Source organism: Grammomys surdaster, unplaced genomic scaffold, assembly GCF_004785775.1.
Source record: "Grammomys surdaster isolate TR1022 unplaced genomic scaffold, NIH_TR_1.0 213, whole genome shotgun sequence".
Taxonomy (NCBI): Eukaryota; Metazoa; Chordata; class Mammalia; order Rodentia; family Muridae; genus Grammomys; species Grammomys surdaster.
This window is the reverse complement of record NW_021604658.1, coordinates 825,924-844,545: the sequence shown is the minus strand read 5'-3', so window position 1 is coordinate 844,545 and position 18,622 is coordinate 825,924. Positions and strand designations below refer to the sequence as shown.

The following is an 18,622-nucleotide window of genomic DNA, read 5'->3' as shown; positions in this document are numbered from 1 at the left end:
TCTGTAGGACTGTCCTAGAACTCCCAGATATCCGCCTGCCTCATGCTAGGATTAAAAGTGTATACCACCACCACCCGGCTAAAATACTATGAATTGAGCCGTTTTTTTCACATTTATAGGTGTCTCCTAAAGTCCTAGTTGTTGCCTCTGGGGATGACATTTGTACATATGGTGGGATCACTGAATCACACCTAACTGCTCCTTGGTGTTGATTTTTTTTTTTCTTCAATTTTTCTCCTTTGTTCTCCTGGGGAAACAGTGGAATTTGAACTCCGAAGGGAAATCAAGAGGCTCCAAGAATACAGGACAGCAGGCATTACCAATTTTTGTAGTAAGTATGTTTCCACTACCTGCAGTATCAAAGTGCCCGTGACTCTCAAATACAAGAGGGGACCTCTTAAGTCTTGAAAACTTAACAAAGAGCCTTTCAGATGAGTTTTTAAACTTCCTAGTACAGTTTCATCTGTTTAGTTCCTATGAATAGCATCAGATTATCAGGATAAAATAAAGTTATGGCACACAGCAAAAGAAACACTGCTTTAGAGTTGGGAGTCTGCTTTGACTCTTTTAAAAACTTTAGCTGGAGGCTGGAGTGGAGAGATGGCTCAGTGGTTTAAGAGTACTGACTGTTCTTCCAAAGGACCCAGGTTCAATTCCCAGCACCCACATGGCAGCTCACAACTGTCTGTAATACGAGTTCCAAGGGATCTGACATCTTCATACCAATGCACATAAAATAAAGTTAAATCAAAAAAGTTTTAGCTGGGCAGAGTAGCTCATGTTTTTATTTCCAGCACTGAGGAGGTAGGGGCAAGTAGATCTCTGTGAGTCTGGGGCCAGCCTGATCTGTTTAGTATAATCTGTCGAATGAGACCCTATCAACACACACAAGAGAGTGAGGTAGGGTGGGGTATATGATTCATATGTTTAATCTCAGCCTTGTAAAACTTACTCATATACAGCCTAATCATTTTATTTACCAGGCTTCTACTAGGGTATGATGCTTACATCCAGTTTACTGAAGGTGCTGGCCATAATTGTATTAATAGCAGTAAATATCTTAACATTTATTTAACGTGTACCAGGTCTATGGGGTACATTTCACCTTCAAGTCATTGACTATACGATAAGCTTATGGGGTGTTGTCACTTCAAATTAATGAAGAGATTAAAGTTTAAAGAGATTATTGAGATAGTTACTAGAAGAGTCAGGGCATAAGGAAAGGCTGTGCCTAGGCAGCGTGGGCCTGAGGTTGGGGTGCTCTGTCAGTTTCTTAGAATTATTGAAAGCACTGGTATGGTTGATGTCTAGAAGACACTGAGGAAGTCTACAGCTGAGCAGGATGCATATGTGGACCCCGATGACTTAGCTTGGTTGCCTGGAACTGGTCTTTGCCTGTGGGAAACAGAGAGAGGTTGCAGTACAAAGAGGGCTTTATTGTTGTTGTGTTGGAATTGGTTTTGATGGAAGAGTATATGCACTCATATGCCCTTAGCACTATATATATCTGATATATAGTTTAATGGTATAGGACTGTCTTAGGACACTAAAGCCCTGGGTCAGATGAAAACAGTAAAACTATAAGTACTTCCAAAGGCAAGAATGTGAGTGACATTGATTTGTACCTTTGAGAATCTTCTTTCAAAAATGTCAACTCTCGAAAGGGAATAAAAATGCTCAGTGTAAAGGGAGATTCCAGATGCAGACATACACTTGGAGGAGGCCAGTGTTTGCCTTGCCTGCCCAGTTAGATTCCCTTCTGCTCTTGTGCTGCCCAGCAGTCATGTGTCCTCTACCCTCCAGGTGCCAGGACATATGATCACCTGAAGAAGACACGCGAGGAGGAGCGCCTTAAACGCACCATGCTCTCAGAAGTTCTCCAGTACATCCAGGACAGCAGTGCGTGCCAGCAATGGCTCCGCCGGCAAGCTGACATGTGCGCAGTTAGTCAGGGCCGAAGGAAGCACTCCTTCTGGCCTACTTTGGCTTTCTCATATATTTGTGGACATTTTTGTGGGTATTCTGGATAGAAGAGTAGTTAGAATTTTTATTAATCTAAAAACTATAAAGAATTGGCAGGCTTAAGAAACAAAACTGGTCATATGCAATTCTCTGTTCCTTTTTTGTTTTTATTTTAAAAATTAGTGAATTTATAGTTGGTTGTGGTGGTACACAGTAACGCCCTGTCTCAAACCCACTCCCACCCATATATCTCCCCACTTAGATAGTAGTGTGATTTTGTTGTTGTTGTTGTTGTTAAAATTCTCCTCCCCCGTAAATGGCTTTAGTGGTAGCCCCTGTTAAGAGCCCTTAACAAAGGAAAAGTTTTTCTCCTTGGAATATACTTTCTTTCCTGCACAGTAAGATGTGCTGTAAAAACTCATGTAGTCTCACTCTAGCTTTTTTGGGGTAATCTTCCTGATAAATGCACCCAGTCTGTGAGTGGTTTAAAAATTAACTTCTTTGAGCCGGCCAATGGTGGCATATGTCTTTAATCCCAGCACTTGGGGAGGCAGAGGGAAGAGGATCTCTGTGTTTCAGGCCAAGTTCAGGCCAGCCAGGGCTACACAGAAAAACCCTGTCTCAAAAAAACAACAAAATCCTTCTCTGATCCGACCTAAGTTTGAATTCCCTTTCTTTGTTTTAGTGATTCTGGGCTGAGTCCTTCTGTTCTGATGGCCTCTAACTCAGGTATGATTCTCAGACTAATGTGAGAGGTTTTGTGTGTGTGTGTTGTTGTGTTTGTTTTTTTTTTGTCTTGTTTCTTTTTCAGCACTGGAGATTGAGCCCAGGATTCTCTCATACTGCACTATGCCCCAGCCCAGAGCAAGTGTGGACTAGGATAGTTATATTTCAAGGGGTTATGGGGACACAACTACCCTCCTTTATGTAGCATTGTTCTTTGGTGGAGTGGCTATAACCAGCTGTTGCCACAGTTTGGACAACAGCATACTTTCAGACTTCTCTGTCAGAGCAACTCAGAATGATGCTTCTTTTTACTGGTGTTTGCAGTCAGGACTAGAATCGTATCTGTCTCAGAGTTGCAGTGGGCTTGGGTGGTGCTACATGAAGAGCTTTGTATTTGACATAACAGCAGGTTACTTGCCAGAAAATCAAGGATTTCTTGTAAGTTAGAGATTTGGGGAATTTCTGTGTCTGAGATTTACCCCTTTTTAAATTTGCTCTAAGTTGACAGTGCAAAACTAAGCCAGTGTAGTCTAATGGTTCTTGGTAACTGTTGTCTGTGATTACATATTTGGTGAAGATACTAGTTGTAAAGTTCCTGACCAAAATTGTGGTCCTAATCACCACTTACCCTTGCCCCATGACAGCATTTCTCCTAATCTGAGTATCCAGATCTACTGTCACCCAGTTGCCAGTTCACCATTCTCTGTAACACAAACCGTTGAAATTTTTTCTGTAACACTAACTATGATGATACTCATCTGAAATCCCAGCACTGGGAGACTGAGTTAGGAGGATGGAAAGTTTGGGTCTAACATGGGCCACATAGTGAGACTTTGTCTCATAGAAAACAAAATCTCAGTATTTTCAGGATCTAACAGTGCTCAGATGCAGGCACTTCGTAGATGATTGTTTACCTTTGTTTCAAGGAACTTTTTTTAATTTAAATATTTATTTACTTTATGTGTATGTGCCTGAGTTATACACAGACACACACACACATACACATATATGTACCACATGTTCCTGCAGAGGCCATCAGGTCTTCTGGAACTGGAGTTACAGAAAGTTGTGAGCTCCCTAATTGAGTCATGGGAACTGAACCTGGATTCTTTGCAAAAACAACATTTAAAAAATTTAATATTTGCTAATTAAATTGAGTACACAGCTTTTTTTGGGTTTCTTTAATCAGCACTCATTCACCATTTCCTCCTAAACTGATGTTAGCCTGCCTGCCTGCCTTCCCCTTGTGTCAATGTTGAGATTCTTGGCTCCCCTTTATGCTCTGAATTGTTCTTCAGTTAGTAAAGGCTAGGAGCCCAGCATCCCTGACTGTAGCCTAGCCTTGGGAGACTTTTGAGGTAGTACATGATTTTATCTCCATTTCTGAGCATTCAGGGTAAGCCCTTAGCCCATTTGATGTCCCTGAGAATAAGGTATTCTAGAACAAATTAAGCTGTTCCTTCCTTCTGCCCTGTTCCAGTGCTAGTCGTCACAAAACTTACCTCATTCCATCCATCCCCACCTGAGCATTCATCCTAAACATATACTCAAATTAAAACCAGGGGCAGGTTCCTCAGAGGGAAAGATGCTTGGTATGCAATGTTGGCAACCTGGTAATGCCAGAAGGCTAGAAGGAGGGACTTAACACCAAACAGTTGTCCTCTGACCTTCACCTCTGTGGCCTGAGCACCACACACACTTATGATCATCATAATACAATTAAAAACAAAAACAAAAAACAAAACCGACTCTCACACATGAATCCTTATATATTGGCATGGCCTGGCTGCCTCCTGCTTCGGTTTGTTTCTCTGGCATGAAGTTGGCGTTGGTCTCTTCATTACCATATAGTATATATAGCATTTGGCTTGTTACAGTGTGGATCTTTGGTGGTGGCTCTGCCTTTGATCTGAAGGTATATAGTACTTGGTTAATTACCATGTGTGCCTTGTCCTGCTGGAGACTAGTGACATGACAAGAGAGCATATCTCCTGAAGGATTCCTATCTCCATTCGTCAGTTGTCAAGACAGAACATAACCTTTCTATACAGGATGAACATTTGGTTCCAGAGTTTAGAGTAACTTGTTTGAGAGAGACAGATAGCTAACGACTCCAGTATGCTGACCGGTCATTGAGAAGCAGGTGTGCGTGATCATATCTGTATCTTGATAGAGCAGAGAGCACATAGACTGTTATTTTTATTTCAAATGAATGTTGGAGTGACTGTATTAGTAGTTACTTTTTTGTTGCTATGATAAGACACCTTGACCAAGGCAACTTATAAATGAAAGGTTTTATTTGGCCTATAGTTGCAAAGAGTTAAGTCCATGATTGGGGACAAAGGCATGGCAGCAGGAACAGCTGAGGGCTGTCATCTTGACCTGCAGTCGGGAAGCAGAGACTGGGAATGACAGGAGGTTTTTGAAACCTCAAAGCTTACCACCTCCCCAAAGTGACAGATGTCTGTTAAGACCACACCTCCTAATCTTTCTCAAACAGTTCCACCAATTGGGCCTAGGCATTTAAATATCAGCTTGTTAGAACAGGTCTCATTCAAACCACTACAGTGCCTGAGAAGCTAAGTAAACCAGCCTAAAGGAGTAGGTCAAGGTTTCTGTTTTACACTCGGACAGTTACACCTGTGTGAAATATTTGTTCTTTTGAATCTGTGTCCATAGGAAGACGAAGTGCACCACCATTGAACCTCACGGGCCTCCCTGGTACAGAGAAACTCAATGAAAAAGAAAAGGAGGTAATAAAAGGGAGGGGGAACTGGAGGAAAGAAAAGACGGCTGATAAATTCATTGAATTCTCATTAAAATCCATTACAATGTCAAACCTATTTTACTGCACTTGTCTGACGTGCACAGCTCTTGTCTGAGAAGTCTGGGAGATAAAGCTAACCTTGGCAAGCACCAGAAAACTGTGTTCATTTTGTAGCTACCTTTCCCCTTTTAGAGAGAAGTTCATGCAACACTGTCAGTTAAATAATAACAGTAGCTGCCATTTATTGAGCATTTAATGTAAGTCAAACTTTTCGTAGACCTAAAGTAGCTTTTACATGAAACTAGGACTTTCCTATTAAAATGGTTGCTTTGAGAAATTACAATGTAACCATCACTTAAAATGTTTTTGTAATTGTCTCCACAGCATATTTATAAGCATAGGGAAAGTAATTCAGTGCCATATATAGTTATATATTTGTTGTGTTTTTGAGACAGGGTCTCACAATGTAACACTGACTGGCCTGTAACTAAATCCCTATATAGTGCTGCTGGCCACAGATTCAAAAGATATCTGCCTACCTCTGTCTCTCAGGTGCACTGGCACACACAAACACACCTCTAACACGTTAATTGATTAATTTTGATTTTAAAAAGTATCGTTTCTTTAGCATTATAATCAGAAAATTGTCTCTGTATTGTTTTTTCTGCTTCTAACTTTTAAATTGGCACGAGTGTGGAATATATCTTTAATTTTAGCACTAGAGAGCCTGAGACAGGAAGAGGTTTTAAGGTCAGCTTAGGCCTCATAGCAAAGAGGCTATCTCAAAATAAACAAAAGTCTACTGGGGTGGTACTCTAATCCCAGCCCTTGGAGGCAGAGGCAGAAAGATAAGGCATTCAAGTCAGACTACAACACTTAGCTATCTCCTCAGTTCAAAGGCAACCTGTGCTTCCAGAAACCATGTCTCAAAACCAAACCACCCAACAAAAAACGTAACAGAAGAGGAGCTAGACTCTTCTCTTACTCCACTGCAGTTCCTAGTGTCTGTCTCCCCACCTGTTGGCCCTTAGCATCTGTTTATTTAAGAAGTCAAGATGCAGGGAACTTTACTAATCATATTGTGTATTCATCAGAAATAATAAACATTTTAGGGGGAGTTAGAAGTATGTGTTCGCCAGGCGGTGGTGGCGCACGCCTTTAATCCCAGCACTTGGGAGGCAGAGACAGGCGAATTTCTGAGTTTGAGAGTTCGAGGCTAGCCTGGTCTACAGAGTGAGTTCCAGGACAGCCAGGGCTACACAGAGAAACCCTGTCTCAAAAAACCAAACAAAAAAAAAACAAACCAAAAAAAACGTAAGAAGTATGTGTTGAAGAAACGCACACAACAGTTTCTCAGTGTGTGTGTGTATGTGTGTATGTGTGTAATGGTCTGGAATTCCAAGCATCTTTTTACTGCTCACCCATATGATGGTGACTCAGAATGCTCCTTGTTGAGTAATGGCAGGTGAACTGAACCTATTTTCTGCAATCTCAGTAAAGGTGACCTCCTCCCCATGGTAAGAGATGGTAAAAGCATAGGCTAGTCTCTTCTGCTAATACCAATGATGAGTCTTACACTCAGGAATCCAGTCACCTGCAATGCCACCACTCCTCAGTGCTCTGATGTGCTTTATATCATTTCCTTGAAAAGTGTCAGAGTGGCACTAGGCGTCCACCCCAGGCATTTAGCACTCAGCTTGTGAGCAAGCCTGGCAGCTCCTCGGGGACGTGTGTGTGTCCCTGACTAGGCCCTTGAGCCAGCCGTCACTTGCTAAGGACTCTCCTGGCATCACATCCTGCCTTTTTCTTTCTGGGCGTCTGTCTCCAGAGAAGAGAGGAAGTGGAATGTGGTCCAGCCACTCAACAGCTCCCATAAACAGTTGGAGGTTGATGTCACTTTTTTTCAAATGCATCTTGAGTGTGTGAGGGGAAAGAAAGGGGCATGTGTGTGCCATGAGATGCTGTGGAGATCAGAAGACAACATGAAGAAGTTGGTTTTCTCTTTCTACAATATGGGTCCCAGCAATCAAACTTGGGTTGCCAGTCTTGGTGGCAAATGCCTTTACCTGATGAACCCCTCCAACTTCCACCCCATTTTTATTTTGGGGTTGCTAGACCTGCTGGATTAAATTGTGAGAATGATAGTGTTAATGTTTATTAAATTTGTCCTGCCTTACAGCTCTGTCAGGTGGTGAGGTTGGTACCTGGAGCCTATTTGGAATATAAGTCTGCTCTGTTGAATGAGTGTCACAAGCAAGGAGGCTTGAGACTGGCACAAGCAAGAGCACTTATCAAGATAGATGTGAACAAAACCCGGAAAATCTATGACTTCCTCATCCGAGAAGGGTACATCACGAAAGCCTGAGTCTCTGTGCTCGGCAGTGCAAGCCAGATGGAACATGGCCAGTCCAAGGACAGTGTACACATTCCAGAGACTTGTGTTTGAGTTGGATTCTTACTGTGAGAAGAAGGAGAGACACTGGGAGTCTAAGTGTGATAACCTCTTTCTTCTCTGCACTCTGTAAAGTGCTCCTGTTGGGAGTGTAGTGCTCCAGGCTGTGCACTCACCAAGTTATTAAACACAGTGGGCACTCATTCCTGGCACCTCTTGTAAGTCAAACAGGAGCCGCAGGACCTCACGCCGTGGCTTTGGTGGAGATAGAAGGGAACCAAGCCACAGCATCTCATCCAGGAGGCCAGCTCGGACCCACGCACTGGAGCAAAGTTCACTCACTCTGCATTCCCGTCTTGCAGGCAGATTTTAAATGAAGGTTTTTAGAGCACAGGAAAGCCTTTTCTTCCAAGGATTTTTTCTTTTTTTATGCTGACATCTTAGTTTATTAGATGAAGAGGTGGAAACCCCCCCCCCATGGTCTGTCTGAAACTTCATTTTAACTGTAATGTCTAGCTTTGTACTGTGCAGTCTGGCTGTCTGATGTGCAGTCGACTCTTGAGGAGGTGGCACCGGATATAAAATGTCTCTGTTATTTTTAGAATTAATGGATTAAAATGTTTTGCTATTTAATTTGTGGGTGTGTCAGATATTCTGGTAACTTAAGCACAATTTGTGTTGTTGGATGCCCGCCTCAACACGCTGCACTGTCTCTGCTCACACGTGTGTCCCGTGTCCTGGTCTCACCTTTTTACCCTGGGTTTCCCAGGATACCAGGCCCATGAGGATGGAGATGATGCAACTAACCCAGCTCTGCTTCAATTCAGAGCTGAATGCTAATTTCTCAGTGGTGAAAGGCTAGCCTGCAATAAAAGCTGCTTTTCAAACACAAGTAAAGCCGCTTCCTATGAGACTCACCAGCTGTGGGATGAGTAGTTCTGCCACATCTGAAACATGGTCCTCAAGCCAAACTCAAAGTCATGCTTATCTCGCGTCTGCTGTAAGCAAAGTTGCAGGTAGGTATCACTTAGACTCTGTACAAATCACCCCCAGTAGCTAATTCTTTCACTCCTTTAACGTTCCAACATCCAATGAAGATGTGCTTTGTCAGAAGTGCATCATCACACTTATAACTGATAGAAATGTATATGTAACTTGCTATTAGATATCCAGAGAATGAGAAGTTAGTTCACATTTGACAGTTCATGGGGTAGGGGCTTGGCATGACCGAGAAGTCAGAGGGCTACTCTCCATGTCAGTTCTTGTCTTCCGCCATGGGTTCTGAAGAGCAGACTCATGCCATCAGGCTGGTGCAGCAAGCACTTCTGCCCAATGAGCATCCTCTTGGCCAGAAAAGAACGATGTCCTTTCCTTAAAAAGGACAACTTTTGCAGGGCGGTGGTAGTGCACGCCTTTAATCCCCAGCACTTGGGAGGCAGAGACAGGCGGATTTCTGAGTCCGAGGCCAGCCTGGTCTACAGAGTGAGTTCCAGGACAGCCAGGGCTACACAGAGAAGCCCTGTCTCGAAAAACCAAAAAAAAAAAAAAAAAAAAAAAGGACAACTTTCTGCCTTTTTACTGGGTTATTATTTTGTTTTTGTTTCGTTTCTTTTCTTTTTCTCTCTCTCTTTTTTTTTTTTTTTTTTGAAAGCGGACTTGAAGTTGGATGAGCAGGGGGGGGAGTTTGAGGAGGAGAAACAAGATCCAAATATATGAGAAAAATTTTTTAAAGAGGACAACTTGTGGAAATGGTTTTCTTTCTTTAGTAGTCATTCTTCTTAGAAAATGCATTTTATCACCACCATCAACCCTGGTTGCTTATAAACAGATTCCATTCTGCTGTGAAAGGTAATCACTGTTCTGAGACTTGGGATACAGTAGACTCCAGTGTTTGGTGATATTTGTTGTAGTGTGAAGAGTTTTAATCTTGATTAAGGAAAGCTTCCTGAGAGGAAGGCTTTTGAGGCCGAGATGAAAGAAGGGGGGATGGCAGATGGAAGTGGGGAGCTGTTCTAGACAGAGAGGAGGATGGGGTGTAGGCAGCAGTGACTGTGAGCGACTGGCCAAGAGATCTGGTGAGGACACGGGCCAGCCATGGCCTCCCAGTCTGGAGGCTGGAAGGACAGACTGAAGCCTGAGGAGCAGCTGCATGCTGGAGAGGGCTCGGGGATAGAGCTGTCGTCACAGATCTCTAGATGTCAGAAAGCAGGGCTACTGAACCCAACCTTACACAATTCCAGAACTTGTGTTCTGAAATTTCTCAAGCCTTATTTTGAGTAAGGCATTGTCTGCTTGTTTTGGGTTGGGGGTGTTGTTTTTTTTTCCTCATTTTTGAGACATGTTCTTACTGTATATCCCAAGCTGGTCTCAGATTTGTAATCCTTTTGCCTCAGTCTCTCAGGTGCTAGGATTACGGGTGTGTGCATCTATGCCCATGCCTAGTGATTACTTTTCCCAAAGGAGCTGGAAATTGAACAGGCCATGCTCTTGCCTGGCTAGTGCTGCATTTCCAGTCACAAGTCCCTGGGCAGGAGTCACTGGATCATTCTCCTTTACATTTATTTTAGAAAAGCACTTACTGAATTTGAAATGGCTGTTCCAATTTCCATCTGTGTTCTTAACACCTAGACTAGGCTACCTAGTACCAGCAGGAGGCCTTTCATTAACATTGCATGCTTCTCTGCATCCACACAGGGTTAGCTGAAAGCCAGCTACAGTGATAGTGCTTCCTCCTGTCCTGATCAATTCAGAAAAGAGTTTACTCTCCAAATTTCAACCCCCCTGCTTCTGCCTCCTGAGTATTGGGGTCACAGCTGTGATCCCCTGCACCTGCTCATTCATCTGTTTTAAAGGATCCGTTGGAAATACCTTTAAGATGCATACTGTGTTGTTCACAAAATACACAAAGCCCAATCCTACAATTTATGTGTATGGCAATTTATGTTTGAATTGCTAATCTGTACCTGTTTCTATCGTAGACAGCCTCTACCAGATCACTCCAAAAGAACCAGTTCAAGTACAATGTCTGTGGCCTAGCTAAGATAAAAGGTTTCTTTTTAGTGGGATACCAGCCTTTGAGTCCCACAGGCCCTGTGAAATCTTAAGGAAGCTAAACAGGATCTTAGCTAAAATAAGATCAGAGCAGCCAGGATAGTCAGTTGGGGAATGAGATAAAACAGTAAAGAACAGGATGTGTGCAGTGATACCTGTAATCCAGCACTCAGGAGGCAGAGGCAGGGGGATTGCTGCCTTTGAGGCCAGCTTGGTTTTCACATCCACTTTCACTATCTAATGGCAGGGAAGCTCTTGTTGATTGTCCTGGCTTCTAGTGTTTGAGATGTTCTACGATGGAAATGTACCAACTGCCCATTGATTTTTGTTGACCCAGCATTCCAGTGACAGATATTTGCAGGAAAAGATGACTGTCTTGCATCTGACATTAAAACATTAAAATCCCTTCCTCATAATGAGTTTCTCTTTTTTTCCTTTTTTCTTTTTTTCCTTTCCTTCTTTTTCTTTCTTTATTTTTAAGATAGGCTTTCTCTGTGTAGCCCTTGCTGTCTGGTATTAAAAGCAAGCACCACCACTGCCAGGCTATGATGAGTTTCTTGTTACACAAGCATCTTGTTACTAGATTCCTCTCCCTATTGAGAACAGGAATGAACTAGAGCGAAGAATACACATTCCTAAAACTTTCAAAAACACAATACAGGAAAAAAAAAAAGGAATCCAACAGATGTAGGCTTGAAGGTCACTTGTACTGGATTTACATTTGAAAACCCTATGGTTAATCTTTGCCAGCCCATATTGTCCTGTCTCCTTTAGGGCCAGATAATTGAGTCTATGCACTTTCTGCTTCAGAGTACAGGTGGTAGATTTCTTTGGCATCAGACTCAATTGTTAGGCTGAATTAATCTCGCATTCTTTACCAGGCAAACCTTTTCAGTTTGTATTAGTCAGGATCTCCTGTGGTCTGAGGTCTTACTTGACAAAATTCCAGTGACATACTAATAAGCCTCTGTCCATAGTTAACAGGGAACAAAATCAGCGTCTTAGGAAGTGTGGGAAGAAGCTGCCATAAGGCTGGAGATGTAGCTTAGTGGGTGGAATGTTTGCCTAACTTGCATGAATCCCCTGGGTTCAGGTCCCAGCACAGTATAACCTGGGTGGTGCTGCATACCTGTAATTTCCAGACTCGGGAGGGAGAGGTGGGATCAGAAATTCAAGGTCAATCTTGAACTACATATGGTGTTAAAGGTCAGCTTGGGCTACATAAAACCCCATCTCCAAAAAGAAAAACCAACACATGAAGATTGGGAGGTGATGGCTCAATTTGGTAAAGTGCTTGCCTGGCACAAGGACCTGAGTTTGGATCTCCAGCATTCACATAAAATGATAGGAACAGCAACATGAGCTTGTAAGTGTGTAGCTGCTGGGGAAGCAGAGAGGAGGATCCAGGGGACTTGCTGGCCAGTAGACTTAACCAAATGGGTGAGCCTCATTGAGAGACTGTCTCAAAAAAGTAAAATATAAAAAAAAAAAACCAAGATGGAGAGTGATTGGGAAAGACACTGGTCTCTGGGTGCTCTTGTGCACACAAACACGAATATGTACACACACTTAAGCCAACCCTTTCTTAGAATTCTGAATTGCCATAGTCTTTAGCAGGCTGACAGCCAAATTCCAGCTCTTCACTGGAATGTTTCTCTTTGGAGGATTGTGTTGAATGCATTCCTCCTCTGGTTTGAAGTAATCAGTTCTCTCAGTGAAGACCAGAAAACCACTATGTGCTTCCTTCCCATTACCACTCTTCATTTACGGAGCTCCTTTAAAACAATAGCAAAAAGCATTTTTAAGAAATAAAGCGCCGGGCGGTGGTGGTGCACGCCTTTAATCCCAGCACTTGGGAGGCAGAGGCAGGCGAATTTCTGAGTTTGAGGCCAGCCTGGTCTCCAGAGTGAGTTCCAGGACAGCCAGGGCTACATAGAGAAACCCTGTCTCGAAAAACCAAAAAAAAAAAAAGAAAGAAAGAAAGAAAGAAAGAAAGAAAGAAAGAAAGAAAGAAAGAAAGAAAGAAAGAAAGCAAAGATGAGTTGTTGCAGAAGTTAATGTGTAAGTATCACCTGTGTGGAAACCCTCTAAGAAGCCTGTTTTTGTTGAAGTCCTTAATATTAGAAAGTTGTCAGAGCAAAATGGGCAGTTTCCAGGTAAATCATTACACACACACACACCTAAAAAAAACCTATCAAGGAATTGAAACATGCAGAAAGACTTTGATAAGCCCAGCTCCAGCGTACAAAGGGGCTTGGAGATGGGTGGACTGATTGAAAGTTTTGACAGCATGATGGGGTAAACAGTAAGATATCATGAGGATCTGCTGTTAGTACTGAAGAGGCAGGTGCTAGTGTCTCCACCTGTTTCCACCTTTGTCCCTGTCACAAGCCTCATCTTAACCAAGGCAAGCTGCAGCAAATAGAGCCAATCTGCTAGACCCAGAGGTCATTTATCTGCCATCCAGGCTCAGCTAAGCAATGTCAGCTTCACCTGGCTTCCCAGACCATCAACAACTTTGCCTGGCTCTGGTCATGCAGAGCTGCAGATTCAGACTGCCTGCCAGCTCTTAAGTCAAGGTATGGGTTTTAACTTCATGAACCAAAGCAAAAACAGCTTTTCAAAGTCTCCCAGGAGCGCCTCCGCCCCCAACAACTGCAGAGAAGAAGGCGTTTGTGGGAGAGAAGGGTAGCTATAGACGTCATTGCATCATCCAGATCCCAGCTGTGACCTGGCTCAGAGTTTTCCAGTTAAAAATAACCATGGCTTAGACTTGGGAAGAAAAAAGTAAACTGTTGCATCTCCATGGAAACCGGTGGGGGTGAAGCATTGGATTTCCAGCACATGTAACAAGATGGGGTGGATGAAGAGGCTGGGAAAAGTAGAAGCCCCGTGATGAAAGGTGATACCCCTAATTAGCATCCAGGATGTAGTCTGACACAGTCTCAGGGCTTTGCAAGAAGGATCTGTTTACAAGCACATATGCATCTTGGGCCTGTTCAACTCTACTGGAGACTTCCAGTCTTCCTATAACAGATTTGCTAGTGTTTAGCAAAGGGCAGAAGAGCAGGACAGTAGGTGCTATGGTACTATCCCAGAATCTCTGCTGCCCTGTCACTCACAGACCTTCATTTACATATTCAGCAGCTTGAGATGACACAGATCAAATTTCATAACCAAAGAGGAGTCTCCAGACTTCAGAGCTGACGTGTACATTTCTTTCTCTTTAGCAGGACCAGGTTTTTCCTCTTCTGGTGTTTTAGGAAATTATGTAAAGCATCATTAATCTTAGCTGTCTTTAAAGGGGTGTCTCCTGTGGGGTGTGGTAGTGCACACCTTTATTCCCCAGAACTAGGGAGGCAGAGGCAGACCGAAGGTCAGCCTGGTCTACATGGCAAGTTCCAGGACAGCCAGGGGTACATAGTGAGACCTGGGGGGGGGGGGGGGGCCCAAAAAAGAAAAGATGTCTCTTACCATCTCTGGAATTGTCACCACTCTAGGTAACTGTACTTTGGGGCAATTATCTTAGTTTGTCTTTCCTCTTTTTAAAAATAATTTACAAGTTTAGGTTTATTTATTTTATTATTTTGTATGAATACATGTTTTACATGCATATGTGTATGTGCACTGTGTGCCTGGTGCTAGTGAAGGTCAGAAGAGGATATCAGATCTGGAACTGGAATCATGAATGGTTGTGAGCCACCATTTGGGTTCTGGGAGCTGAACCAGAGTCCTCTGCAAGAACAACATGTACTCTTAGCCATTGATCCATCCCTCCACCCCAGCACTGGTGTTTAAATAAAGAGTTTATACAGCAAATTACAGGAGGAGGAATATTGTGCACTATTGGCTTTTGGCGAGTGTTTTCTTTATTTGGTATATTGGAAAGATTTACACAGTAATCGCTGTTCACTATTGCTTGTTTTGAGATGTATTGTTGGGGCCTCAGACTTGCAGTGCTGAGGCTGGCCTTGAGCTCTCTATCCTCCTGCCCCTATCTCTCAAGTGCTAAGATTGTCAGCCTTTGCTACCATCCCTAGTTCCCTTGTTCCTTCTTTAGTACAATATGACCTTAGTCCAGATTTTTCACTTTTCAAATCTGAATCTTGGCTGGGTTTGGCAAAGATCAAGTTGGACAAAGTATATAACATCGCTGGTGTCTCCCCTTCCCATGGAACCTTTGACAGTTTAGCTGTAGCTAAACAAGAATAAGAATAGGATGCTTGTATGGCTTAGGTCAGATCCTGTTAGAATCACTCAGGGTCACACTAAGGTGCACTAAGAATTGAAAGATACAGAACAGATACTAAAGCAGATGTGAAGCTGCCAAGCATGCTGTTTATTTTGGAATCATCCATCATCACCACAGCCTTAGCATTGAATTAAGGCCTGAGAGTAGGGAGAGACTTTAAATTACCTAGTTATTCTAGCCATGTTGTAATGTCCCTCATACTGAGTACTTCAAGAAGCTTGAAAGTTATACAGAGGTGTACATCAGGATTGTAGTAACTGTTAAGCCACAGCAAATCTCCAATAGGAAAAGGCACAGTGATCCAATGGCCTAATGGATAACTCACTAGCCTGGGGAGCTGGGCTCAAGCCCTAGATTCACAAGGAGATTAGTTTGCTGGGTATAGTAGGTGGCACATGCCTTTAAACCCAGCACTTGGGAGACAGAGGCAGGAGAACTTCTGAGTTCCAGGCTAGCCAGGGCTACATATTGAGTCCCTATCTCAAGGGAAAAAAAAAAACAAAGAAACAAAAAGTGGGGCTAGAGAGATGGCTCAGGGTTCAGTTCCCAGTATCCACATGACAGCTCATGCCTGTTTGTAACTCCAGTTCCAGGGAATCCGACACCTTCACACAGATATACATGCATCAAAACACCAATGCACACAAAATAAAAATAAATTTTTAAAAAAAAAGAAGAAGAAGAAAAGCACCCCCAAATCAAACCTTGTTCACTGAGAGCCCTGATCACTACTGTTTTCCTGTCTCAAGGATGACCTCAAAGCTGGGCCAATTTGCCAACCAGAGGCTGAGACATAAATAGAAGATGCAAGCATTCTTTTTTAATTAAAAAGTGTGTGTGTGTGTGTGTGTGTGTGTGAAGGTCAGGAGAAGGTACAAAAGAGGACACTAAGTCTCATGTAGCTGGTATTGCAGGCAGTTGTAAGCCACCCAAGGTGGGTGTCAGGACCAAACTAGCAGCTTCCCCTGGGCAGTATGCATTCTTAACTGCTGAGCCATCTCTCCAGCCCTACAAACATTCTTCTTAGAAGACACATGGAAGTCAACGTAAAGAGCAGTCACTGCCCAAGCAACTAAGAGTATTCTGGGGGAGGAAGACATCAGAGTGGAATCACAGTAGAAGTCTTCAGCCTCTGATCTCTGTGTCTAACCAGGCCTCCCCCTGAACAGAACACTGCTCCAAAGTACCACTTAAGTGGTTGTGGCCAGGAGGATCCAAACCTTGGCTGGGTACCTACAATCTGTCCTGTTGTAACTGATGGCTCCTAAAGTAATTGACATTCATAAACACATATTTATGGCTAGAAAGTGCCAATCCATTTGCTACCTGTAACTATTTAAGTTTGAAGTGACCCAGGTTTTCTGGCACAGGCCATAAATCCTGGCATTGGGAAGGCAGAGGCAGGTGGACCTCAGGTGAGTTTGAGGCTAGAGGCTAGCCAGGGCTACACAATAAAACCCTGTCCAAAAAAAAAAAAAAAGAAAAAAGAAAAAAAAGAAAAAAAAAGGCAGTTCTTTTGGGGCTGGCAAGAAGGCAGTTAAGAGCATTGTTCAAGAAGTCCTAGGTTCAACACTAAGCACCCATATGGTACCTCACAAACACCTGTAACTACAGTTCTAGGGGATCAGCTGCCTTCTTCTAGGCCCTCTGTGGACACCCAGCACCCACATGGTGACAGACATACATGTAGACCAAACAGTCACATAGATTAAATGAATACAATTGAAGTCACCAGGCTGGGGGATAGAGTTCCGTTGGTACAGTGCTTGGTGGCCATGCACAGAGACCTTAGGTTCAATCACCAGTACTATAAATAAATACATAAATTTGAATCAACTAAAAAGGACTAACATTAGAAAATGAGTTCCTTGGTCACACAGGCTGTATGTCAAGGGCTTGGAAGCCAGCAGGGGCTCTTGGGGTGCCTGCGTTCTACAGAGAAGACATGTCAGCCACCCTTTCTACTTAAACTCTCCATCATTACAACACACTACGCAGTGAAGGGTCTCTATTCACACAAGCTTGCCTCTCCCTTCTTAGGTTAGGGTGTGACTTTTCCAGGAAGGCATATATCCCATAGTCCACAGAAGATGTCCTCCTGCTCCTTGTCACCACCTAGAGCTTACTCATGTGCAAGTAATAATGTAAGCGAAAAATTAACCCAACAAACAAAACTGGCTGGAATTTAGGGAGTGTGACTGCTGCCGAGTCACAAAGTGACTGAAGGACTGGAGGTTTTCAACCTGTGGGCCAAGACCCTTTCATATGGGTCCCTTATCAAATAGCCTTCGTGTCAGATGTTTACAATATGATTCAAAACAGTAGCAAAATTACACTTATGAAGTAGTAACAAAAATAACATTATGGTTGGAACTATATAACTATAACATGAGGGACTGAATTAAAGTCTGGCAGCATTGGGAAGGTTGAGAAGCACTGTAGAGGGACATGCAGAAATGAAAGCAGCATTCAATCCCTTCCAGTAGAGATTTTTGCTATTTTTACCCTAGCGTTGTCAAAAGCAGGTCATGAAGCAAACTGCCGGAATAATACAGTGCCAGGAAGATACCTTTCCCAAACAGTTTGAACTCTGTGCTTTAGCCTAATTTTAGTCTACTTGTGTTCTTACATTAAAAGGTTAAGGCCGGGCGGTGGTGGCGCACGCCTTTAATCCCAGCACTTGGGAGGCAGAGGCAGGCGGATTTCTGAGTTCGAGGCCAGCCTGGTCTACAGAGTGAGTTCCAGGACAGCCAGGGCCACACAGAGAAACCCTGTCTAGAAAAAAAAACTAAATAAATAAATAAATAAATAAATGGTTAATTTTGCATAATTTTAAAGCGCTGATGCTTTTTGTGGCATCAAATCTCTTCAGTCTAGGCCATTTTAGCCTTCCCTGGATTATCATTAAAATGCGTTTGGTGTTATACTTTCCTCTGGGAAACAAAAACTTCTAGATATTCCAGCACCCACAAAAAGACTCTGAATCCTGTTGGCCAATGGAGATTTAAAAAGAAAGTAAATAAAACAAAATTCTTCAGGTTTTACTCAAAGACATTAGAAGCTGTTAAGTAAGCCCTAAGTGCCCCTAAGCTCTCTGTCCCCTCACCCAAATGCAAGAATACTAGTTTGACTTCAACAGTTCTGATGTCAGCGATTTGCTACAGCGGGACATGGCTTGGGTGAGCACAGGACCGAGCGCCAAGTCAGGACTCCTGGAGTCTGACTCACTGTAGAGGCTGGAGAAAGTCGTTCCTACCGCCCCTGTGTCGCCCCTCAATTCTGCTGGCAAAGAGAGAGCCAAGTGGCGCTAAAGAAAGTCAGTTTTGAGCAGGGCGGTGGTGGCGCACGCCTTTAATCCCAGCACTTGGGAGGCAGAGGCAGGCGGATTTCTGAATTCGAGGCCAGCCTGGTCTACAGAGTGAGTTCCAGGACAGCCAGGACTACACAGAGAAACCCTGTCTCGAAAAAAATT

The 18,622-nt window shown here is 43.2% G+C and overlaps 1 protein-coding gene across 1 annotated transcript in view; it reads left to right on the top strand.

The window, feature by feature from the left end:
• Positions 1 to 8,480, top strand: part of Tada2a (transcriptional adaptor 2A) — a 46,850-nt gene extending 38,370 nt beyond the window's left edge. The window contains exons 12-16 of the mRNA XM_028772474.1: positions 260 to 331; positions 1,804 to 1,936; positions 2,648 to 2,691; positions 5,368 to 5,441; positions 7,635 to 8,480. Coding sequence (XP_028628307.1) covers positions 260 to 331; positions 1,804 to 1,936; positions 2,648 to 2,691; positions 5,368 to 5,441; positions 7,635 to 7,820 — 509 coding nt within the window. The 3' untranslated portion in view covers positions 7,821 to 8,480. The remainder of the gene's footprint in view (positions 1 to 259; positions 332 to 1,803; positions 1,937 to 2,647; positions 2,692 to 5,367; positions 5,442 to 7,634) is intronic.
• The last annotated feature ends 10,142 nt before the right edge of the window (positions 8,481 to 18,622 follow it).